Source organism: Podarcis gaigeae (genome assembly GCF_964106915.1).
Source record: "Podarcis gaigeae genome assembly, chromosome: 4".
NCBI lineage: Eukaryota > Metazoa > Chordata > Lepidosauria > Squamata > Lacertidae > Podarcis > Podarcis gaigeae.
The window spans coordinates 71,721,403-71,746,867 of NC_139677.1; the positions used below are offsets into that span (position 1 = coordinate 71,721,403).

Here is a 25,465-nt window from a genome sequence, read left to right on the forward strand (position 1 = left end):
TGAAACACCACATTTTCCTTGCTGTATCACTTGACAAACAAAAAGGATTTGCGAAGAAAGAAAACTATGTGAAGTGGGTAGATGGTGGGAGGCATACAAGGAGGGTATTTGTGTGTGAATGTTCTTGTTAGATGTGAGTGTTTCTGTTAGTAGTGAAGGTGAAACCTGAATAGTAATCTTAAAATATAAAAATAATCTTGTATAATGGTCAGATTGATGGCAGGTTTTGTTTTGAGATGTGTTTAGCATTTCCTTACTATGGGAATAATAATAATAATAATAATAATAATAATAATAATAATAATAATAATAATATTTATACCCTGCCCATCCAAAATATTAAAAATACAATAAAGCATCAAGCATTAAAAACTTCCCTAAAAGTCAGATAGTTATTTATTTCACCACTACTGAGAAGGCCCTCTGCCTGGTTCCCTGTAACCTCACTTCTTTCAGTGAGGGAACCGCCAGAAGGCCTTCAACGCTGGATGATGGGGGTGGAGACACTCCTTCAGGTATACTGGGCCAAGTCCCTTTAGGGATTTAAAGGTCAGCACCAACACTTTGAATTGTGCTCAGAATGATGAAAATGGGGGTGGGGAATAAAAGGCATTTATAAGCAGCTTCCTCCTCTACTGGCTTTGCTTTCAGGGGACATTCCAGAACCCCAACAACTTCACTGAAAAAGTTATAACCCCCAGAAAATTTGCTAGATCACTTTGCCATTATTTGAAGTGAACTCCAGTTGAAGTGATACATATTTTCATATTTTAGTTTAGCACTAGTAATTACTTAAAAGCTATGGAAACAGATAAAGCGCCTTCCACAGTCTCTGGTCGCCTTCTCTCATTCCACTTGACCCGTACAACTTTGATAACCACAAAAAAAATTTCCAACATGTCTGGTTAGGCAGACCAAAGTTCTCTAGCTTTATTACATTGTCAGTACTAAAGTGCTTCATGTTCCTAAAGCTTGCAAACTCCTCTTCCTGTATCTTCACCAGTGAGAGTAGCAAGAGCTCAAGTCTCTCAACAGGAAAGTGACATCATCTACATTTTTCATTTACGAACTCCATTAGGAACAGTGTTAAAGGAAGCACAGAGCCAGAGGGTGGAAGAGAGAATACAAAGCTATACGCTGCTGCGGTAACTGTCCTTATTTATAGCTAGTAATACCTGCAACATGACTGATACAGGCCTAATTTCTTTACTGTCAGTGGACCTAGGAATGCTTATCTTATCTGCCTCTGCAGCTGCTTACCTAGTAGACCATAAGCATATACAAACACTCTAGCAACTGCTGTCAAGTCCCATCCTGCTTCTCCCCACACCTCCCCTCAATGTGATCCCCGAATCAAAGCCATAAAACACAGGACAGCATATCCCTATGACTACTACTTCTTTATCCTGAGTCAGGGACTGAGCTTGCTCTTTTAAGTCCCCCAAATTTCCTCTAAGCGCTATGTAACCATGGGAGGAAAGCGAAGAAAAAGACTGTCCCCGTCCCAAGGTAATTTTCTTTCTATGTTTCCTCATTTATTTGAAGCAGGCTAAAACCTCAGATTGAGTGCCCAGATGTCCCACATTAAAATCTTGTCACACACATGAGATGAAACAGGAACGCATTAAATTATTAGCCTCCACCTAGGAAAGACTGAAACTTCGTGGACTAATCCTTGCATCACCAGCCAGGCCATCACATGCATCTTTCATGATTAAGTTGAGCCCCCAATCGGCCAATGCCATCATCCTTGATCTGCTCTTCTATGCAGTGAAATTTGGTGATGGTTTATCCCAACTTGATGAAAATACAGACGTGATGCTTAAAGTTATTGCCATCTAATATTATTTTATATTGAAACAAAAGTTTAAAATACAGGCAACAAAAAAGAACCCCCTATATTTCAATATAACAAGTTTACTAAAGGAATAAAAAAACCCACGGGCAACAACCATGAAAAATAAAAATTATTATGAATTATTATTATTATTATTATTATTCCATGGATATGCATGTAGGATGAGTGAAATAGACTAAGAAAATGCCTACTAGCTAATGAAAAATAGATAACTAATTTTTAATTAATAAGGGACATAGTGCTATATAGCACATTTCAAATATATATTTAACATAACATATATATCATAATCAGAAAAAATAGAGGGATTTGTACCTAACTGGATTTGATCAGAAGCTGCAGGAGCTTCCACATGGGACATAAATGGAAACCATAGTGCCACAACCCCATTTTGTTTTAAAGGATTTGTGCCTGTTGCATCTGCAAGCAAGTTTGCAGAGTCCCAAATTTTATCATTCCATTGCTGTTTCAATGGTTGCTTTGGAAACTTCTAATTACATGCTATGAATGACTTTGCCACTGTATGCAATTGCTTAAGAAGCTTTTTATGCAGGAAGAGTCCACAGCTCTGAGAAACACTTAGAGATCATGTGCAGGGGGGCCTTGATATTCTTTCTATCTATGCTACACCCCCTTTCCAATCAATTCTGTAAATATATTTTGCACTGGTGATCCTTTAATCTACAGGTTTGTTTGATAAAACTTGCCTTTGATGTTGCATGAAGAGAAAAAGGAATGTTTGAAAAATTACAAAAGACTGTGGGGTGTTGTTGTTTTTTATGAAACAACCTGTATGATTGCTACATTAACGGATTATTAGAAAACACGGTTGTCTGTAGCTGCTGTATTTAAAACAAATCAATTTTTAATTTAGTGCTAGCAAATAATCAATCTCTGTTACAGTGTGCATGCAAAGTAAGAAAGCGACAATGCAAAACTGGATCCTCCATGTTGCTAAACCACAATGAATTTTAAGCATTATTTAAATAAATGTGTGAAATGCCTACACTTGTTTATATCGTTACATTAAACATTAGTTTTTGTCCTGCTGAGTTCTCCTTTTTGTATTTTGTTGCCATAAATCATATTGGATGGACCTCTTGAAAGTCAGACCATAAATACAGTAGGGGAAAGTGGGGTTACACTTGTTTGCAAGTGCCTCCATAGCAATGCCCCTTCCATTTGGAAATCTTAAAATGTCAGGAAAATGATTAGCTTGAAGATTGCCCCATACAGTGGTGTCTTTAGCCATGCATCTTACAAGATAGATAATCATTTGTGGTAGTAGTTTCTCAGGTAGGAAACAGCAAGAGGATTGAAGACAACATTCAAGCCTGAATTTTATTATTAAATCAATAACTTTAAAAGATGATTTCCTGGTTATAAAATGCTGGGCTATTTTACATCCAGCAAAAACATTTCTAAAATCCAATAGCTGAAAGACCACATTGTAGCTGCTGAAAAATAGATTTGTTCCCCCTTATCCAGTTTTTTAAATTATCAGATTTGTAAAATCCCAATAGAAAGAAATGAAAATAAATTGCATGAAGTTTTAAAACGAAACACCAGTGAATCATAGAAAAGCACATAGCACATCACTAGAAGCAAGAAGGAATGATATGTGTATATAATTTAATCACCAGCCTGAGTTGCACATCCAAGCTTTAAAAAACTTAAGTTAGCACATGAAGACTGCATTCTAAATCAAGCTAAGCTATGATTTGACCCCAGCTGCCTCCTGGACTCTCAAGTTCCTCCCATATGGCAAAGTTTAGAAGCTTTTGCTTCTGCTTTTACTTAATTGCATTTTTGTGTGTGTGTTATCAAGACTGACAAACTGTGGTTAGCATTAACAAGCTCATCATTTCAAACCATGGTTTCTGAAGCTGACTTCTTTAAACTAATCATATTTAACATGTCCTGCAGTTCTGGGTATGGAAGTCAAAGCTTCTGAACTTCTCCTGACTGTGGGAGGCGGGGGGGGGGGGACACGGATAAGCCAAGAAAAGGCTATGCTCATTCATGTCTCATTAAACCATGGTTTAGTGAAAAAAGCCATTGAGTTGCCTTGACCTGACCCCTATTAAAACACTTAGATTTGGCATGGAACATGCTAAGAAAGGACATCTGTTATGAAATAACATGCACTTTTAAAAGGAAAACAAAGACAAAACTACTTACAATGTACTGTAATTATAGTGGAATCCATCAAACTCTCATCAGTCAGTGAACATCTATATTCCCCTGTTGCATTTCTTCTAACATCAGTCAGTACATAAAGACTTGAACTTCTTATAGGGTCTGGTTCCCCCTTTTAGAGAAAGTTTAATAGAGAAATTTACTAATGAATGAAAATCATGTTTCTATTTCTGCAGCTACTTTTATTGCAGCAAGACTATAGTAGTATGACAGACTTCACTTCTCTATCAATGAAGAGTACAAACTATCATCGTCAATTTTTAGTGATTAATTTTATAATTTGATAAGTAGTGTAATTATCCGGATTTTCACCAGATAAAATATGTAAATGTCCACACCCAGACACTGTATTAGATTTTATATTACCATTGCTAGATGTGTAATATCAGAATACATTCACTGCTGCACAATTTCAGAATGGTTGAAAATGAACAAAAGTTTGAGAGATAGCTTGAAAATAAGGGATTGGACTGTGTATGTGGAAAAAAACCCCCAGTACAAATAATTTCAGCTACTTGCCGTTTTAAATACCCAAAATTATTAACATGCATATTCTTTCATGTCTTAAAACAATGTCATTTTAGGAAAATGTGCATAGAAAATGCAATAAGTCGAAAACTGCTACACCTAGATTGGCAAATTATAAATGTTTCTTCAGAGTAGTGTTTGGTACAGGCCCATTTTGTATGTAACACTAAACCATACCACCCCCTCCCTGCCTCACCACCCAAATCATGGCAGGCAGGCAATACTTACAGGAATGTAGAAGAAAAATTCCTGAGGTGGAGGATTACCATTTCCTGAACATTTTAGGGTGATGTTATCACCTTCTTTAATGGTATTTCTTTCTGTAAGTACTTGAATTCTAACCTTCTCTGTAGGATCTAAAAAGACAAATGTTTCAGTTTTTTTATTTAAAAAAACCCTCAATCTCTTCCATATATGTAAAATGTTTAACAACATTAAGTATCACAGTAATGAAGAGGCTTACACCCCCCCCTTTCTGTTTCAAGAGCTACATGCATAAAAAAGTTAATGAAAAGCCTATTGCACGATCCCAACACAGAGTCGCCCTGGCAAGAACTAAGGCCTTCTACTCTTCAGGCAGGTAAAGACACAATATGCCTGTGTTTTGTGAGTCAATGGTCACTGCTCAAATGAGTTGTTTCATTGCAGAATTGTAATCTGTGACTTTTTCTCCAGGAAATGTGTGAACCAGGCCAGGGTGTTATTAATTACAGAATACTGTTCAATAGTTGCCTACAACAGTCACATCCAAAATATGTGTGACTACTGGAGCCATGCTGGTAATGCTTCTGGAAGATAGTTCAGGTTTTTGCCAAGTACCAAATGGAATACCAATTTAACCAGTAATCATAGCAGAGCAGAAAATGCCCCTGCAAGTGACTAGGTGGTAACATTGCTGGTGTTCATTTGGGTTTCGGGTTGTGGGAATAATGCAATGGAACCACTCAGTTTTTAGAAACAAAACAAAACATTTTTTAAAAGTATTGGAATCATGTGGACATGGGATAATATTTTCTCATTTCTTGGTTGTGCAACAGGTGTCCCAGGAGCTTGAACAAGAGAATAGAATAGGCATTCTATTCTCTGCAGTAGCTGCAGTAGAAATGCTAGTTTGGGGAAGGCCGTTAGCAACACATTATTTATGTCTGAGTGCATTTGAAAATGGAATTTTGCTGCAACAGGCAATGTCAAACTCCTTGCTACACTTTCCTTTTCAACCATTCCCTTCCATCTTGGATCCTTCTTCCACACTGCTCCATGTCCCTGAAACAGCCTCAACAAGTCAGGCCCATCCTCAAAATACCCTTCCGCAGTGACGCCTTCCCTAAATAACTATAGGGCAACCTATTTGTTCGCCATTCTTCCTTTAGGGTCCTGACCCCTAATTTGTTAATCCAATGAAAACTGCAAACTTATGTGCTAGGGAGAACCAATCCCAAAAGCAACAACCACCACAAAACAATAATAGGAGGATCCCTCAAATCAAACAGATGGTCTTTAAATGGTATAAAGACAGGTATTTATGGACTTACAGTGAATGTCAAAGGCTACTGATTCCGACCGTATTGTTTCTTGTCCTGTTGGTCCAAAATATGTCACCGAACAGGTAAACTGTGCATTTGTATCATCCTTTGTTGGCTTATATTCCAAAGAAGATATCACGGTGTAGAGTCCAGTTGTTTGATTCACTTTTGTTTGTTCATTTATAACAGCTTTTGAAAGAAAATGTATGATTTTCACCAACTCGAACAACTGTTGATTGTTGTTGTTTTTTCAGCCTGTCCTAATGATATTTTTAAATATATGATGTGACAGTCACAGATACTCTTAAAAATGAACTGCCACTTTTAGGCAGACTGCAGAAAAAAAGAAGAAAGTAGGCAGGCAGTGTGTACAACCTAATCCTAAATATTTAGGATTAAGGTATAGCTGTTACACATTATTGGGATCAAAAACTTCCAGGTAGAGTGGTGCCTCGCAAGACGAAAATAATCCGTTCCGCGAGTCTCTTCGTCTAGCGGTTTTTTCGTCTTGCGAAGCAACCCTATTAGCGGCCTAGCGGATTAGCACTATTAGCGGTTTAGCGGCTATTAAAGGCTTAGCGGCTTAGCGGCTAAAAGGCTATTAGCGGCTTAGCGACTTAGAAAAAGGGGGGGAGCGAAAAAAATTGCAAGACTCGCAAGACGTTTTCGTCTTGTGAAGCAAGCCCATAGGGAAATTCGTCTTGCGAAGTGCATCGAAAAACGGAAAACCCTTTCGTCTAGCAGGTTTTTCGTCTTGCGAGGCATTCGTCTTGCGGGGCACCACTGTATGACATTATCAAAATAATATTTTGTACACTAATTACATTTTAAAACCCTTACATTTTCTGAGTCGAGTTACTGTGGGGATGGAGGGAGAAATGTGTATATCAAATCACAACATCAAGATGCAGTCAAAGAACTGATGTACAGCATTTTTGATAAAGATGGATAAATGCAGTCTAATTGTGAATTGTCTAAATGACCTGCTAAAATGATATGAGCCAACACCAATTTGTGAAGGAATGCAAAAAAGAATTCACACTCAATTCTAAAACTTACCTTCTTCAGTGGGCTGCAAAACAACTCCATTCTTGAACCACGTAAGGTTTCCCTTTGGATAACCATCTTGAGAGATACATTCCCCAAGCTTAAAAATGAAAAAAATGTTCAAATTATTACAGTTTCGTCTTCATTTATAGCTACATTTATAGCCATTGGATCCAACATATCCAAGGAATTAAATCTGTTCTCTGCATTGCAGCTGCTGCTGTAGTAGTAGTAGTAGTATTTCTTACCCATCCAGAATGGGTTACAACAATAAAACATACAATTATAAAAACAAATAAAACCATTAACTATAAAACACATAAAGATGATGTAAATATAACTGAACAGTATAAATTCAGCAAGAGAGTTTGGTCCCTCAAAACAAAATACCTTAACTATCAAAGGTTTTGAAAGGTATCAAAGAGGTCTGTCTTCAGTATACAGCAAAAGCTGTCCCACGAGGAGTGCTTAGATGCACCTCTGTGGAAAGGTAGTTCCACAGTTTAGGGGCTAGTACAGATAAATCCCTCTTGAGGCCATCATTCCACACACTTCTTCTCTTTTCTTCTTCTTCTAAGACAAGAAGCTGCTTGTCTATAGGAGGCAACTTACCTGACAACTGGTTTAATATTATAGTACAGAGGGTCAAACTGGATGAAACAACAATGGACATATTTTCCCTCCATGTATCTCCCCAAGAGGTCTTATTCTAACTGTAGGATCGAAAAGAAGCATCAATCCTCCCCTTCTTTGCTTTACCTGTCTGTTGCTCCACCCACTTCCCCACCCCGATTCCCAGCTCACTTCTAGTATTAGAAAAGTGACTAGAGCAACCAAATGCTCAGAGGTAGGACACAGGATGTGGAAAGATTCACCACTCCTTTCCTGCTGATATAAGAAAGATGGCACTGCCCCGTGTTGCTTGGGCCTAAATAAAAAGTGAGGGGAAATCACTGGGTAGCGGGAAGAATTAACAAAACAAATGGGCTTTTATGGTGGTCACCCTCATTGATGCTCTTAGTGTGGCTGCATCTGGAAAAAGCAGGTATCTGAACAGCATTATTTGAGTCTCTTCAGGATTTATAGGTATAAGGTGTGCTGAACATCCCAAACCACCTTCTTCAAAAAGCAACTTACACAATAAGAAATAACAATGAGGGTGGGGGGGAGGAAATTACAGTGGTACCTCGGGTTAAGTACTTAATTCATTCCGGAGGTCCGTACTTAACCTGAAACTGTTCTTAACCTGAAGCAGCACTTTAGCTAATGGGGCCTCCTGCTGCTGCCGTGCCGCCGGAGCACGATTTCTGTTCTCATCCTGAAGCAAAGTTCTTAACCTGAAGCACTATTTCTGGGTTAGCGGAGTCTGTAACCTGAAGCGTATGTAACCTGAAGCGTATGTAACCCGAGGTACCACTGTATTAGCTTCTATATGGCAGATTTTAACAGCAGACTTGTTCTGCCAGAGTCTGATGATTGCTTGAAAAAAACTTCTTCTATCTGGATTTTCTTTGGGGAATGTGTTAAGTAGTGTTAAGTTAGTAGCCAGTCAGATTTGTATTGTTTGTACAATCACAAAACAAACAGGAGAACCCAAAAAAGCTGTATATCGGCATTTGCTGAGCTCTCATCTGCTTTTGATTTGCAGCGTCTATGGGAAAAACCAGTTACTTCATTGGGTCAACAACTAATGTTTCTTACACAGCAGCTATGGCCCAACAATGTTAACATTTGAACTGGGACTTGTGTGTTTTCTTTCAGATTCAATATTTACAAAATGGAACAACAAGGATGCGCTTTATTTATTCACTACATAAATGATGCAGTTACGCAACCTTCTTCCCCATCCTAATAGAAATCAGCAAATGCCAGCACTCCTTTATATAGACATAGTGGCTCTTAATCCATTATCCCAAGCAGGTATGAGAAAACCTACTCTCTTAATTTGGGACTTATTGAAAGGAGGAATTACGGTAACACTAAATGGCTGTGTAAAAGGCAATAAGGTGCTTAAATGAGTCATGCATGGTTGTCTTATTCAACAGCATCACTCATTTAACCACTGAGGGCCGTAGCATACAAAACATCCTATGGCACACCAAGGCAATAAAATTCCATTTGCTCATTTGTTGGCAACTATAGCAATATTTTATTATTCTAAGGGTCATTGTCTGCTAGAACCAATGATAAAAGTTTTTGTTACTACAGCCTTATCTTGCTTGTTATATGGTGCTGAGTTACTCAAAGGTTGGTGGATTTTTCATATGCATACACTGTGTCTTAAGTTAATTATAACATTAATTTTTAATAACAGGGGTTGCTGCACCTGTTCGCCAACCCCACCAACAACTTTGCAACCCCCTTGCCAACCCTTCATTTCTTTACACCTGACAACCTTTATAACCCCACACAACTTGTTCCATCTCATCCAGACACAGTTCAACCCAAACCCTAAACATCTCGCCCCAATCCTCAATTTAAAGGGGGTAGGTGTAGCTTCTGTAACTTCACCCTCTGATGTTCCTTCTACCCACCTTTGAACAGCTTGCTTGGGCCTCCTGCTACTTGTGCTGCTTGCTTGATCAGCTGCCTGCTGTTCTGTTGTCATGCTGGAGCTATTGTGGCCATGTGAACTGCAGCTGACAACAGCCTTACTGTTTTACTATATAGCAAGGTTAGGGGTATTACGTAATTCTCTTTAATACAGAACACTCAAGTAATAAATCCATAATAGGCCAAATCCTATCCAGTATTTTGTTTCATTTATTTACCAACCCCTTTTTTGCTTCAACCATTAGGGCTTTATGTATGTTCCTCAGAGACTTTGGGTTTGGAGATAACAATATACATTTGTATGGAGCTTGTAGGTTGTATTAATTGGCCTAGGGAAGTTTGTATTGATGATTGTTTTCAATGGCTATTTACAACATGGGGAGAAATGCAGACAATTTGAAGGAGTTTAACAGAGAAGGCTCACTTACCGTTTTTAGCTGTTCTGTTTCTAAAAATGTTGCTCGACTTATAATTTCAGGTTGTGATGGTTGTTCTGTAATTTAAATAAATAAATATTGAACTATCGCATCATAAATTGTTAAGATTTGAGCTATGTTTCCAGACATTTAGTTACGTGCCATCTTCATCATCATCATCATCATCATCATGATGTGAACATACAAAAGGAAAATCTAAACATATAAATAAGAAGGATATTCAAACATACATACTGTATTTAGCTTTAATAACAAAAAGGGAAGGGAAGAGAGAGAAAAGGGTGTAAGCAAAACAAGTGGTAAGTTACAGAGAAACACCCGTTGTTCTATAAATGGTTAAATTGTTTCCAGTATTATATATGAGTGAATCCATAGATGATGAAATCACTCTGTTTTTCAATAAGTATGTTATTGTTTACCTTCTCTTACTCTTACACTATTGGTTAGCTTTGCTACATGTAGCAGCTCCCGTATTCTTATAATTCACTCATCCAGATGAAGCACAAATGATTTCTTCCTACCAACTATAACAAAAACTAGGTTTGCTTCACACATGATGGTGGTGTTGTTTGTTACGTTGAAATAATGTTTTCATGGGGAAATGATGCAAAAACTCCTAAATTGAGCATCCGGATGCTCATTGTAATCCATCTTGAATATCTCCAGTTATAACAATCTTGGGTAGCTGGACAATGAACAACCAAACCAGCCAACTAAACGAACAACCAAATAATCCTTAGATTATTTAGAGGCTATCAGGATAAACAGTAGTAGGTAGTAGTGGGTTTAAATGACTAAAGGCCTTTTGGCAACAAAGATCCAGCTCTGTTGGCACAATCTAATATGCTAGTGAGATTGTAACAAAAGAACAAGCTTGCTGCAATTGTCTCACTTACTGTACATACACTGGGGCAAACCGCTTTCTGAGCTATCACACCTCTGGGTTTGGAATGATTGTCTAGTCTAGTAAAAATAAAGTCTTTATTTAAAGTTTTTGCATTTTTACTCAGAATGCATTTAGGGCAGCATTACAGTGGAAAAATTAAACTTACCTGCAAAAGAAATCCCAGATTTGCAATTATAATAGACATTTCTTAATTTTAATTATATTATATATCTCATTAATTAAAATCATTTATATACCAATTTTCCATTCAGTAAACAAAGCAGTATACTGGGGCTTGTCCCTAATGTTTATATATTCTTTGACTGCAGTCCAAAACAAATCTATTTCTACAAAAGGAAAATTCTTCATGGAAAGGGTTTTCAAGCCCTCCACCTTGCTTACAGGATTGTGGCAAGGTCTCTGGAGGCTCCCGTGAGATCTTGGACAGCCCCATGAGTGAAGGCGGTGACAGTCCTGTGTGAGTGTCTGGAGGCGGTTGGAGGATGGATCCTGACAAGACAGAAGTACTGTTTCTGGGCGACAGGAGGCGGGCAGGTGTGGAGGATTCCCTGGTCCTGAATGGGGTAACTGTGCCCCTGAAGGACCAGGTGCGCAGCCTGGGAGTCATTTTGGACTCACAGCTGTCCATGGAGGCACAGGTTAAATCTGTGTCCAGAGCAGCTGTGTACCAGCTCCATCTAGCACGCAGGCTGAGACCCTATCTGCCTGCGTACTGCCTCGCCAGAGTGGTGCATGCTCTGGTTATCTCCCGCTTGGACTACTGCAATGTGCTCTATGTGGGGCTACCTTTGAAGGTGACCTGGAAACTACAACTAATCCAGAACGCAGTAGCCAGACTGGTGACTGGGAGCGGCCGCCGAGACCATATAACTGTTGCTATCAAAGGGTTAAAAGGTAGCAGAAACGCTCTAATCACTGAGCAGCTGGAGGTCATTAGGCTTCCAGGAACATGAGTTTGTATAGTCTCCTGTGTGTTTGTTCTTTCTCTTTCTCCCCTTTTTGGGCGTGTTTGCTGAGATGTGTGGTTCTTCGCCAGGGTTGGTTTTTGTTTTTGTAAATAAACCTTATCTTTGAGTTACAAACCGCATGCTCCAAGACTCCTCTTTGAAAAGATACTGCCTCTCCTGCCCTTCTTCAACTGCTGTGCGAAATACTCTGCTGTAGTGGGACTTGTGACGATGGAAGCGCACTGGGCATTTACATTAAACTAATTAAAGTTTAATGGGACTTTAATTGAAAGACCTACACTGGCTCCTAGTACGTTTCCAAGCACAATTCAAAGTGTTGGTGCTGACCTTTAAAGCCCTAAACGGCCTCGGTCCAGTATACCTGAAGGAGCGTCTCAACCCCCATTGTTCTACCCGGACGCTGAGGTCCAGCACCGAGGGCCTTCTGGCGGTTCCCTCACTGCGAGAAGCCAAGTTATAGGGAACCAGGCAGAGGGCCTTCTCGGTAGTGGCACCCTCCCTGTGGAACGCCCTCCCACCAGATGTCAAAGAGAACAACAACTACCAGACTTTTAGAAGACATCTGAAGGCAGCCCTGTTTAGGGATGCTTTTAATGTTTGATGTATCACAGTATTTTAATATTCTTTTGGAAGCCGCCCAGAGTGGCTGGGGTGGCCCAGCCAGATGGACGGGGTATAAATAATAAATTATTATTATTATTATATTATTATTATTATTATTATTATAAGATTACTTGGTACTTACTGAACACCTTTACTATTGTAGGCTGTTCAAAGACATTGTCCTCTGTTACAAGCATGCACACAAATCTCCTTTCATCACTGATTCTTGCATTACTAATTGATAGTGTATAATTTTCAGAGAGATTTAATCTGTCTTTGTATTCCAGGACATCGTCATACTGTACGGTTTTTTTGGTTGCAGATCGGAAGGCAATAAACTCCGAAGCCTTGTTTGCCATTTCCTAGAATAAAAGAGTCAAAGTCTATTAGTGTATTCTTATCTATCTAGTACTCTCTCTAAAATTACATGAAAGTAATTATGAACTGATTAAATCATACTGGATTTGTAAGGGCACTGCACCAACCATTCATTCAAGAGCAATACAACTGTAGATTCCTACAAGAGGTGGTGGATGTTCCTTGCAGGTTATTAATAGTAGCACCTTGAAAAAATGTGGTGTCCTCAGCTAACTTGGCCCTCTTACTGCTCACCTCTAACTCCACATTACTTATGAACATTATTTAACATTATTTAAAGTGTCAGTCCCAATACAAATCCTTGGTGGACCCCACTACCATTGTGAAAACTGTCCACTTATTCCTACTGTCTGGTTCTTGTTCTTTAGTTGATTCTTAAGGGGAACCCTCCTCTCATACCATGACTGCTAAGTTTACTCAGGAGTCTTCAGTGAGGGAGTATATCTAGGGTTGCCCTGCATCCAGAATTTCCCAGACATAGCCAGTATTCAGCCCTTGTAAACAGTGTCCAGGCAAAAATCGCTAAAATCTGGGCATATGGCAGCCCCTGTCAGTAGTGTGGTTTTTGAGATTCTGCAAAAAAAACCCCAACAACTCAAAGCTCAATAACTTTTGTGTCTGGATTTTCACTTTTTGAAATATGACAACCTTAGTTTATCAAGCTGTTTGAGAGTACACAATGTATAATGGATTATCTTGATCCACATGCTTATTTGACAAATCCCAAAGAACTCCAGAAGCTTAGTTAGATAGGATTTACTTTGTAGAAGCCAGGCTGGTTCATCAACAAAACCTGTTATTCTGTATGCTTGGTAATTTTATCTTCAATAATGCTTTCACCAGTTTTTTTCTGGAAAAATGTTAAGATAACCAGCCTGCAATTTCCATATCTCCCTGGGTCCCTTTTTTAAAATTGGTGTTACTTTGGCTTCCAAACATGAGAATTGGAAAGTGACTGGTCTTAAAAGGTAAAGGTAAAGGGACCCCTGACCATTAGATCCAGCCGTGACTGACTCTGGGGTTGCAGTGCTCACCTCGCTTTATTGGCCAAGGGAGCCGGTGTACAGCGTCCGGGTCATGTGGCCAGCATGACTAAGCCGCTTCTGGCAAACCAGAGCAGCGCACGGAAACGCTGTTTACCTTCCCGCCAGAGCAGTTCCTATTTATCTACTTGTACTTTGACATGCTTTCGAACTGCTAGGTTGGCAGGAGCTGCGACCAAGCAACCAGAGCTCACCCCGTTACGGGGATTCGAACCGCCGACCTTCTGATCGGCAAGTCCTAGGCTCTGTGGTTTAACCCACAGCGCCACCCGCATCCCCCACTGACACTTTGGTTTGGCTTGATGTTTTGTATTCCTAAAACCTCTCTGTACTGCACTGGGCTTATTCACATCAATGCATGTACACACTCCTCTACACCTATTTTTGCAGCGACCATCAAGGAAAGTCATTCTGTGACCCTGAGAATGATATACATCACAACTGTAGGTTTTGCTAACATCAGGGAGAACGGCTTGTTTATCCTACAGTACCCTCAGGGAACCTCAACAATTGTATCACCACTCTGCTGTGCCTTTATTAGGTCCCCTTTGTAAACTCTATGCACTTTCAGATGCAAAATGAAACACATTCATTGATTCTGTTGACTCAACTCACATTACTGTAGTGAGCATAAAATGCAGCAGTGTGTGCAACATTCTGAACATAATAAATAGATGCTGATAACTTTTTCACTGCAATGAATCACTTTCTATAACAAGCAAATTATACATTTCAAAATTACTCAGTGCATATTGATGGCTCTTATCTCCCTAAGTGTGACAAGTCCTTAACATGCATCAGCTCAAATATACTTTTCTCACCACCAGTCTCACAAACTTGTCCCCACATTGAAATAACAGAAATAACTGGATATAAGCTATACTTACATATTTCCATTTTCCAAACCTAAGATCATTAGGAACTTCTAAATGGCAAGGCAAAATAATGGCATCTCCATATACTGTGTTTACTGTGTACAATCCAAGTCCTATTAAAAAGGAAGAGAAAGGAATATTTAATGCACTGTATTTTATATTTATGGATTCCAGTTAATAGTTAGTTTATGGCTAAAAACAACAACTTTTGTCTTCAAAATCTAGTAAATTTATTGTTCAATTTACTAGGAAAATGTAAACTAAACATCCATTTCCTTTATTTCTACAACATACTGCACTTGGTGGAAGATTTCTTCATGGACATTTTAAAAGAGTGAGACTAAAGTTGGCTAGATCCCTGGGGCAGTAGCTGCTTTAGGAGAACAATGGGGGACAACAGCCTCGACATTTTGTAAAGTAGAAGAATCAGTTCAATTTAGCAAACCCATTTTCACTTATCTTGAAGACAAAATTGGCACAGCTGAGAGGAGATTCATTTATAGGTCCTCTCCAGAGTAACTAACACACCTTCGGCTTGATTCAGAGTGCATTACAATTAATTGAACTCCGTGAAGTGTACTGAATTATATTATGAGGCTATTTCTTTGTCAATGGAAGAACTGACTTTTTAAAAATACAGTGGTATGGAATTCATACATTACAGAAAGGTTGAAAGAGCAACAACAATAAGTTCCCTCTGACCTAGTCACAGCAGAAAACATAGGCAAATGCTGGGGTCCTGGGGTCTCAGGAGTCCTCACTGCTACCAAGACTCACCCCCACCATCTGTTTTTTGGGGGGCCTTGTGCCAATTTGTTTCAGCATTTTTGGGTAGGTGGATCAATTGTCACTTTCTGTTTCTCCCCTTTCCACACCCACTATGTCCTTCATGCTTTCATTCATTTTGTGGGTAGTGCTTGAAACTATTTCCAGTGTGCTTTGAACAAAGGAGTGCAGGCTTATCTTTCTTTCTGTCTTTTGTCTATCTATCTATCTATCTATCTATCTATCTATCTATCTATCTATTGAGCCCTTTGATATGTGCCCTTTGAGCCCTTTGATATGTGCCAATCCAGAAACTGGCACAAGCAAGCCAAGTTAAAAATGTCTATGCCAGTTATTGCACAGCAGACCAAGTGTCTGCTGAAAATTTGCTTTCATTTAATCTCCGGCTCTGCTCATAACTATTTCTAGCTCGCTCCTGAAGGAGGAGTACAGCCTTATGTTTCAATCCCTCAGCTTTGCACAGTGAACTGCACAAGTGTGTGCTGAGAATGCAGAATAACTATGTGCTTTTGTGAGTATTTTTAATAATAATAATAATAATAATAATAATAATAATAATAAACCCCGAGATGCACACACAGTTTTCTGCACACATACCCCTCGGTAAGTAATCAGCATAACAGAATCAACCATTCGGAAGGCAGGAAAAAACACAAAAAGAGACACCTACTGACATGAATGGGAGACCAACATTGCTTCTCATATACAAATTCAAATAAAATTGGGTGTGAACTACTTCAGTCCAATTCAGATGGTTGGGGGAATTGTATTAACAGCTAAATAATGCTCATTTGTGGACAAGCCCTCACTGGGCAGGTAAACAAGGGATAGACTATGCCATTCATACTCTACAGTCCATTTTGTTTGCATGCCAATCATGGAAGAAGGAAAATCTTACATAACTAGCAGAGAAATGTTTGGGCAGCAGAGGACACTGGGTGATTTATTAGTCCTTCAACAGCATCCTTGGTAGAAAACAAATAATAATAATAATAATAATAATAATAATAATAATAATAATATTTCATAACAATTTCAAATCCAATATGGATAGCAACTGGGACAGAAATATCTACCTAGAAGGCTGGTTGAAAGAAGAAAGTCTCCAACAGATGCCAAAAAGACGAAGAGGCTAGTATTTCCATGGTGGCCATGAAGCAGAGGGCTTCATTCTTCAGCGGCTAGCATGGAAACACAGTTGACTAGTCTCTTAGATAGCTAATAAGAACTTTTGCAGGCTAGTAATTTTGTGGGCATAAGTAGTTTGGGAGCAAACACACTGTGCCAATTTACCAGAGGCATTTCTATTTTCTTCTACTAGGTAAAGGTAAAGGTACCCCTGCCTGTACGGGCCAGTCTTGCCAGACTCTGGGGTTGTGCGCCCATCTCACTCAAGAGGCCAGGGGCCAGCGCTGTCCGAAGACACTTCCGGGTCACGTGGCCAGCGTGACACCGCTGCTCTGGCGAGCCAGAGCCGCACACGGAACGCCGTTTACCTTCCCGCTAGTAAGCGGTCCCTATTTAACTACTTGCACCCGGAGGTGCTTTCGAACTGCTAGGTTGGCAGGCGCTGGGACCGAGCAGCGGGAGCGCACCCCGCCGCAGGGATTCGAACCTGCCGACCTTTCGATCGGCAAGTCCTAGGCGCTGAGGCTTTAACCCACAGCGCCACCTGCATCCCCATTTTCTCCTACTAGTCCCTGACAAAACACTGCCTCTGTTGGGCAACTTGGGGACTGCTAGTTTTCCTATCTGTCTGTTATCCTCCAACCCAGGCTGTAAATACTGCTGAATGGATATCTATTCTATAATAAGCATGTTCAGATCTACTGAGAGATAAGCAGTCTTTTAAGCATTCTTAAATTCTGAAGAATGCAGACCCCTAGGGGGCCACAAATGAACACATAAATGTAATGAAAACTGTTATGTTCAATTTGCTAACACAGAAGCTGCAGGAGCCAGCTCAGGAAGGCTACACCAGCATAAATGACCACATACATACAAGCAGACAAATAATGGTTTCACTCTGTGCAGTAGGGGGAAATACGTATGAAAACAGGAGTGTAACATATACTCAATAATGTCCCTATTTTCATCTATGTACAGAGATGCCAAAATCCCCCATAAACTGTGTTTAATTGCCATCATAGACTTCAATTTTGTCAGCATTTGTTTAACATAAGGCAAATGATTGGCAATTTTCTCCACCATGTGAGCAGTCATGCATCCAGCCAAAATATTTTTTTGTCATATTCTAAATTAAAATTTGTAAATCTCATCTAGAGCTAAGGTTGAAAACAGTTGTTTTCTAATTTAAAGGATGCAACACTAAGTCCACTAGATGGCACTAAAGAAATGCAAAAATTGCAAGTTACATAAAGGATCCATCTAATATTTATAGATTAATGACCATTTATCTTTTAAAAAATCCCCAAAAAAGCTCACAGAGGAGAAAAACCATTCCCTAACATCAATAAAATTGTATTGCAAGGGTACAGGAAGAATAATGGCATTTCAATTTGGCACCTCAAATCCTGAAATTCTGATACAGTGCCAAGAAGAAGAAGAAACACTGTTTAGAGCCATTTCTCTCTTGAATAACATCACAGCAAAGTCCTGATCTTCTTTTTTTTTAAAAAAAGAAAACAACACCACATAATTTTTAGAATTTTCACTGGGATGAACTCATGTTGGAGAATGAACATTTTTCTAGCTGATAAAAAAGGTTATTTGCTCTCCTGCTAATGTACACTAAATGCCATCATGAAAGAAAAAAAATGTCCCATGGGACTTTCACTGTTGATCTTTTTGCTTTGCTTTCTAACAATACATTTTAACCCCTCCAAGTTGCTACGGTAACAAGCGAACACTACCAGTCAACACAAACCTTCAGGAATGTGAATGAAACCACTTTTAGGGGAAGATGTAGGCTGTGAGGACACAACATCACTAGTGAAAATTCACACACACACAAACACACATCCCTTTTGATTTTTTTTATAAGCACTTCAAACACAGCAAGCTTGAAAGCGAAGACAAATGACGCGTCTTTGTTTGAAAGTCTAATGTACCCAACTGTATCTAAGTGACAAAACTGAACACAATCCATGTAGCACTTTAAAGGCTGGCAAATGTATTGTGGTGTTAAGCTTTCTTGGGCTAAAAACCTCCTTTGTGAGATGCAAGGACGATTACTCTTTACCTATCAGGCATGTCTGTGTACACACACGTATTTCTAAGTAGCACTGAAATGTGAACTAGATACGAACAGAAAGAAGCAGCTGCAAAGGATAACATTTCATGCAACAGATTAAGTAGTCTCTAGTTATAAAGGCTGTAATAAATGTGGAAATTTTTAAGGAAGAGCATTTGCTCTCCTGCTAATGTACATTTCGATGCACATTACAGAGGGTTCAATTGGAAGCATTCTGGTTAACTAATACAGCTACCTTTCTGGAATTAGCTACCCAAAACAACATGGCTTGAATATGGGACTATAGCAATTCCACAAAATGCAGAAGTACTTTCAGAAGTACTGCACATTTTTGCAGTAAGTCCTCCAATCAGTGGTGCACCGGGGGCAGAGAGCAGGTGGAGGCATGGCCGGTGCACATCCTGGGGGCATGGCACATGTCCTGGGGGCATGATGCGCTGCCTGCGGGTGCGTGGCACCCAGTGCGGCGGGGGCAGCCACAATGGCACCCCACCAGGATCATGGTGCCCAGGGCGGTGCACTCCCCCACCCCCTCTTCCTCCGCCAGTGCCTCAAACTCAAAGAAATGGTTTTCCAGTAACTAGTACATAGTACAATAGCATAAAACATCTGTGCAGAACTTTGTAAAATAGCATGGTGGTCCCTAATGAACTAGTTTCTATCGGTAGGGAAATGTGGTGGCATTGCCATAAAATAGACCTGGAGCATAGGGTTCGTGCACTGGTACAAGGTGATCTCATAGCAGCCCAAATCCCCACAGTGGTACAGCAGAAACTTACTTATAAGGTTTTGTGTTAAGCGGCTGTGCCATCCACGGCTTCTTGCATAGCAGCTAAAAGTACCACCGAAGTGCCCTTGGCAACCTAGAGCATAATGATTTGCTGAAAGCACACATATCTATTAAGGTGTCATGATGAGATTTTAATGATGGATGGGGCTGGTGTTGCCCTATGGGTTGCCTCTTTAGAGACAGTGAAACAAACCTCTATTTGCACTGCTCCAGAACTATAGCACTGGGTTTCCCTTCTATATTTATTCTTGCAGAGAGTATAGATACAACGTGTTGGAATGCAGACTTCTGTAATAAATATTGGACCAAACTTCTACCATACCCTGCTCCTCTCCAGCATATGATTACAGCCTGGCGGGGAGAGAAACCTTTCCCACTTCAACCAACTTCAGCTGCTCTTTCCAAACACTTTGGGGTTAAGTAAATCTAGTATATATTTGGCAAACACACAAAAATCTTATTACTTCACACATTCAGTGTCAAAGTCCTGTCATCGAAGATATTTAAAGTATTTCTAGGGGAAACTCATTTGATGCCTTCACTGAGCCAGAAAATGTACTATGAAATAAAAATTCAGAATAGAGGACGACATGGTACATAGGCACCAGGCAAAGACGTTCCTCTTCAACCAGACCTTTGGCTGATTAAACAATCTATGGCCTATTAAATGTGTTTGTGGGAAGGGGATTACTGGGTTTTGTTTTGTTATTATGTTATGTATTCTGTGTTTTGATTTTACAATTTTATATTGTAAACTGGCCTGTGAATAATGATAATAATCCGTTTACCAGTGAACAAACAAGCTGGCATGTGTGTTCAGGAGCAGTGCTCTGAATCACCTGAACATATCATGAGTTTAGTCATTGGACCCTCTTATTCCAGTACAATCCTATTATAACTTCTCAGAAGTGTCTCATTGAGTTTAATGGGGTTTACTTCTACTCAAATGGACCTTAATACAAATTAGCAGGTTTCCCTCTGTACTGGTGCTACATGACACTTGACATACAGAACCCAGTTTGTAGTAATTCGGCCTGTTCTGCCCTGTTTTCTGCAATTTTCTACATTAATGATTTTAAAATATATATTGCATTTTTCTTTCTCAGGTGGATTCTCAACCCCCACCTCGTCATTTCTGTGGGTCCAGCTTCTTCTTCCTTCCTCCACTGGCTTGCACTGGGGATAACATTCTCTTTATTAACTTGCACAAGATTGGGGTGGTGGTGGACAAGCGGCTGTATCCCCAGAAATGGTCAGGGAAGGGGGTATAATCTCACTTTTCCGCAAAGATCCCTTTAACCATAAGGGTCTTTGCAAGAGAGTGAGATTCTTTCCTCCACCATCCAGAAGACATTTCTGGGGATCCAGTCTTTCTCTTTTTCCTATGCAAGTTAATGGAGACATACACCCATCCATTAAAGTGCATTTACTGTCTGTGCAGGTGCAGAGGTAAACATGCACGTGCATGATTTAGATTTCAATTACCACAGGGCCTAAGGTCTTCCCATTTTTTCAATGCTCTTTCCGGTGCCACTGTATTCTATAGTGTACCCCTTGAGTGGCAATTATGTTTGCACAATACAATACAATGATGCTTCACAAATAAAAGTGTATTCAGTGTGGATTTCACCCCAGGGTCACAGATAACTTCTCCAGTAAAAGTTGTTCATAGCCATCGCTGAGAAAAGAAAGAAAGAAAGAAAGAAAGAAAGAAAGAAAGAAAGAAAGAAAAAGAAACCATTTGACTGAGTAGGTGTACAACTTGTGTACCAAGTTGTAACAAAGATGCTGGTTAAAAGTGGGGAGGGAGTATGTTTCAGGAGCAGGGCACTTTAAAACAACATTAAAGGTATGATACACTTTGTAAACACTTTCTAAGATTCCAGAATTATGGTCCCAGAGGAGACTCTTGAGAGTCCCATGGACTGCAAGAAGATCAAACCTATCCATTCTTAAGGAAATCAGCCCTGAGTGCTCACTGGAAGGACAGATCCTGAAACTGAGGCTCCAATACTTTGGCCACCTCATGAGAAGAGAAGACTCCCTGGAAAAGACCCTGATGTTAGGAAAGATTGAGGGCACAAGGAGAAGAGGACAACAGAGGACAAGATGGTTGGACAGTGTTCTCAAAGCTATAAACATGAGTCTGACCAAACTGCGGGAGGCAGTGGAAGACAGGAGTGCCTGGAGTGCTCTGGTCCATGGGGTCACGAAGAGTCGGACACGACTAAACGACTAAACAACAAGATTTCAGAAGTGCAAAAATTAAACGGGAGCATCTAGGTCTACTTGAACCCCTTTTTAAAAAATATTGTGGGTTGTTGTTGTTTTAAATCAGAACTGGTTCACCCCTGGATATCCCTTAGCTATTCAGATAATAGCTATTTTTGTTCCTTTTCTGTAAGCTAAACAGCTTGGCTTCATCCACAGAAAACAGTATGTTTTGGTTGTTGTTGTTTAACTGCTGTTTGGTTCCTCTTAACGGTTTATTAGCTACTGAGGGGAGGGGAGGAATATCAGAGATAAATTAACCAAAAGTCCCCACACGTGGTCAGTGCATTATTTTTTAAAAAGTTACTTGTCTCCAGTGCCCACTTCTAAAAAGTGGCACCATGTTTGTATGTATAAATGATCTCCCCACCACCCTCGAAATTAATTAGGGCAAGGGAAGGCTAAATAGCTTGCTTACTTGATGTAAATATTTTATTAGCCAGTACAGATTATGCTGTGAGCTGAAAAGAAAATCTTTTCATCTGGCTTTCCCTTCTAAACCCTGGGGAGGCTGGCAATGCACGTCTACCTGCATATATTCCTTATTTCTACACCGGGCCATTATTATGGAGGAAGTATTTTTTTTAAAAAAAATGAAAACAATTACATCCTGCTTTAAAGCAGAGAAAATGGTATTTTCAGCAAAGTTGAATGATAGTGGAAAGATAGTGGAAAATGCAGGCTTCCTGATGTAATACAAAGAAGTATCGGCATGAATGCAAAAGCTTTTCGTCAACTGCATGGTGTGCAGTTGTTAGAAGTTTTAAAGGAAGCAGGTCAATTAACAGTAGGTAATGTAATGACTGAGGAGATGATGCCTTGTGGTATTGCTGCTACCACTGTATTTTCTCATTTAGAAACAAATGAGATTCTGCAGGGAACTGCCTACATTTTGGTAAAGACAGCAAGTCTTCTTTAGTTGGAGGCTCTCCTTACCACCCCCCCACCACCAAATACTCCCTCTTTTTATTACAATTTAATTGCGAGAATTTAAAAAACGGAACAACAGGGAATACTGGAAACATGTGTGCAATTATTAGGCAGTGTCATGCATTATCTCCAGCACCCTAACACAAAGCCATTTAAAAATTAAATTATATTAGGATTAGGGCCCTAAAGTTTCAACTGCCTATTATGAGACAAAAGATAGTCACTATGAAATTCACCTTGACACTTAACAGACATCTTCCATGCCATGGAGCCTCTTCTTGTTCTTTTATTTAGTGATTTCCAATAAAGATGCCCTCTCTTCCCCATGTCCCCATGAATGGCTCTACTCCATGCTATCTGTCATGGATGCTTTAATTGAGATTCCTGCATTGCAGGGGATTAGACCCTCTGGGTCTTTTCCAACTCTACAATTCTGTGCTTCCACTTCACACCCAGCAACTTCCTGTTGCTTTTCTCCTGTATTTGTGCTTCACCATGCTCCTTATTTCAAAGCACCAGTTTAACCCCTTTCAAAATACTAGCCCAAATCTATTTCCCCCCACAAAACAGAAGAAAAACAGTAAACAAAAATGCAAATCAGTGAGCAAGCATCCACGTTCTCCAAAAGTTTTCTTCAGGATCACTGTTTGTTTTATTATTGTTAATATTTTATTACAAGAATTTCAGTTACAAAAATAAGGCGATAAGGCTCAGTGTTCAACAAGAATTGGGGGGGGGGGGAGAGAGGTAAAAAATGTTTTCCCCCAGCCTGAAATATTTGAACATTATTATTATGATTTCTTAGGCATTACTGATTATTATGATTTCTTAGGCATTACTGATGTAGACCACCTTAAAACATCCATGTACACACACACAAAGAAGCAGCCATGTAAGATATATAGTAACAGAAATTTTAATTGGAGTATCTTCCCGCTAAACCATTCTCCACTCTAATAGATACTATTGGCAGACTCAGCTAACTAATCCTTGCACTTAGCTCCAGGTTAATATCAGATATTTTCATTGTGCCATGATGTTAGACTACCTAAAAAGGGGAATGTAATGGTTGTGAGGGGTTACTTGTGCGTAAATTGCCTTCGGTTTAGTTAGTTTGCTTGCCCAACCATGCTTAGGGTCAGAGCTCGCCCTCCGTGACCTGTTAGTCACTTGCAGAATTCGTCCCGTCAGTGGGCGTTTCTTGAACCTCTTCCAGCATAAAAGCTGTTTGACCCCGAGTCTCCTCCTATGTTCCCTGCGCGGAATGCGTCTGCGCAAGTAAGGGGAAGGCAGGGGCGTGCCAGCGCTCTCTCCACTAGTTTCGGGTGAAGGGTCACCAATTCCTCCATCTCCCTCTCTTCTCTATTGGTGTTACCCTGAATTCCTTCCCCCCTGCTGGTCCCCTCTCCGGCATCGCTCGGGAGCCCTGCCTCCGCTTCTCGCTCTGATGTCAGTTCCCTGACAGGGAATAACACGTGTTTACATAGCTGGTTGTACAGTGGACAGTAGAAAAGAATATGTTCGACAGTCAATAATAATTTTTGTTAACATTATTATTAGACTCATTAGTCACTTAAAACAAAAATTAAGTGACATCAAAAAGGTGAAAAGCAAATAAAAGGTAAAACATGTAAAACAAGAAAACCATTCTAATAAATCCCAAACAAACCCAGCACAAAAATAAGTTTATAGGGAAGAAAACAAAATCATATATTTCTGCATCAAAAGATCAAAGTTTGCACCATGGAATACTGGGACTGGGAAATTTGACATTAGTCCTTTATACAAAGTCCTTCATTAAGCTACCACAGTGCCTCTATCAGCTAATCTTCTTGATCTCAATCTTCTTGAGATATACACTCTTCCTTCATTTCTCTTTGGTCTGTCCTGAATCTTATGTACCGTATATACTCGAGTGTAAGTTGACTTTTTCAGCACATTTTTTATGCTGAAAAAGCCCCCCTTGGCTTGTACTTGAGTGAGGCGGGCGGTGGTGGAGGGACGAGCGGCCCAAAAGGAGCCCTTTCTCGCCGCTGGTCCCACCGCCGCAGCCCACCTCTCACAAGGGCAGGCACAGGAGCAGCAGTTGGGAGAGGTCCTGCACTGGCTGTGCCTCTCCCAACCGCGGCTCCTATGCCTGCTCTTGCGAGCGGCAGAGCAACGAACAGCCTGAAAGCAGCCCTTTCGGGCGGCTTGTTCTTCCTCCACCACTGCCGCTGCCACCAGGTTTGTGGTGGTGTGAACTGGCTTATACTCAAGTCAATAAGTTTTCCCAGTTTTTTGTGCTAAAATTAGGTGCCTCGACTTATATTTGGGTTGGCTTATACTCAAGTATATACTGTATATATTTTATTGTGATGAATAAGAAATATTGCTGGCTGGATAACTTATTTTATGGCAGCATCTTCATGTAAAAGCATAGTTTAGTTTTTAGAGATGCTCTTAGTATTCTGTTTCTCAATTTATGGTTCTTCTTGCCATTCAAAGCATACTATGATATGGAAATGGTATACAATGTGATTTATTCATCATGGCTTCTGCAGTAAAAAGCAGTC

General features: G+C 39.9%; 1 protein-coding gene across 10 annotated transcripts in view; it reads right to left on the reverse strand.

Annotated features, from left to right (window-relative positions):
- ALCAM (activated leukocyte cell adhesion molecule) overlaps nt 1-25,465 on the reverse strand; it is a 124,830-nt gene that overhangs the window by 26,883 nt on the left and 72,482 nt on the right. For all 10 annotated transcript variants that reach the window (XR_014563594.1, XR_014563595.1, XR_014563596.1 and 7 more), the window contains exons 2-8: nt 14,932-15,032; nt 12,766-12,985; nt 10,137-10,201; nt 7,168-7,255; nt 6,118-6,297; nt 4,814-4,941; nt 4,040-4,169 (exon numbers count right to left, since the gene is read on the reverse strand). Coding sequence is in view for 4 of the 10 variants with exons in the window: in XM_083736697.1 (XP_083592823.1) it covers nt 4,040-4,169; nt 4,814-4,941; nt 6,118-6,297; nt 7,168-7,255; nt 10,137-10,201; nt 12,766-12,985; nt 14,932-15,032 (912 nt within the window). In the remaining 6 variants the exon portion in view is untranslated. The remainder of the gene's footprint in view (nt 1-4,039; nt 4,170-4,813; nt 4,942-6,117; nt 6,298-7,167; nt 7,256-10,136; nt 10,202-12,765; nt 12,986-14,931; nt 15,033-25,465) is intronic.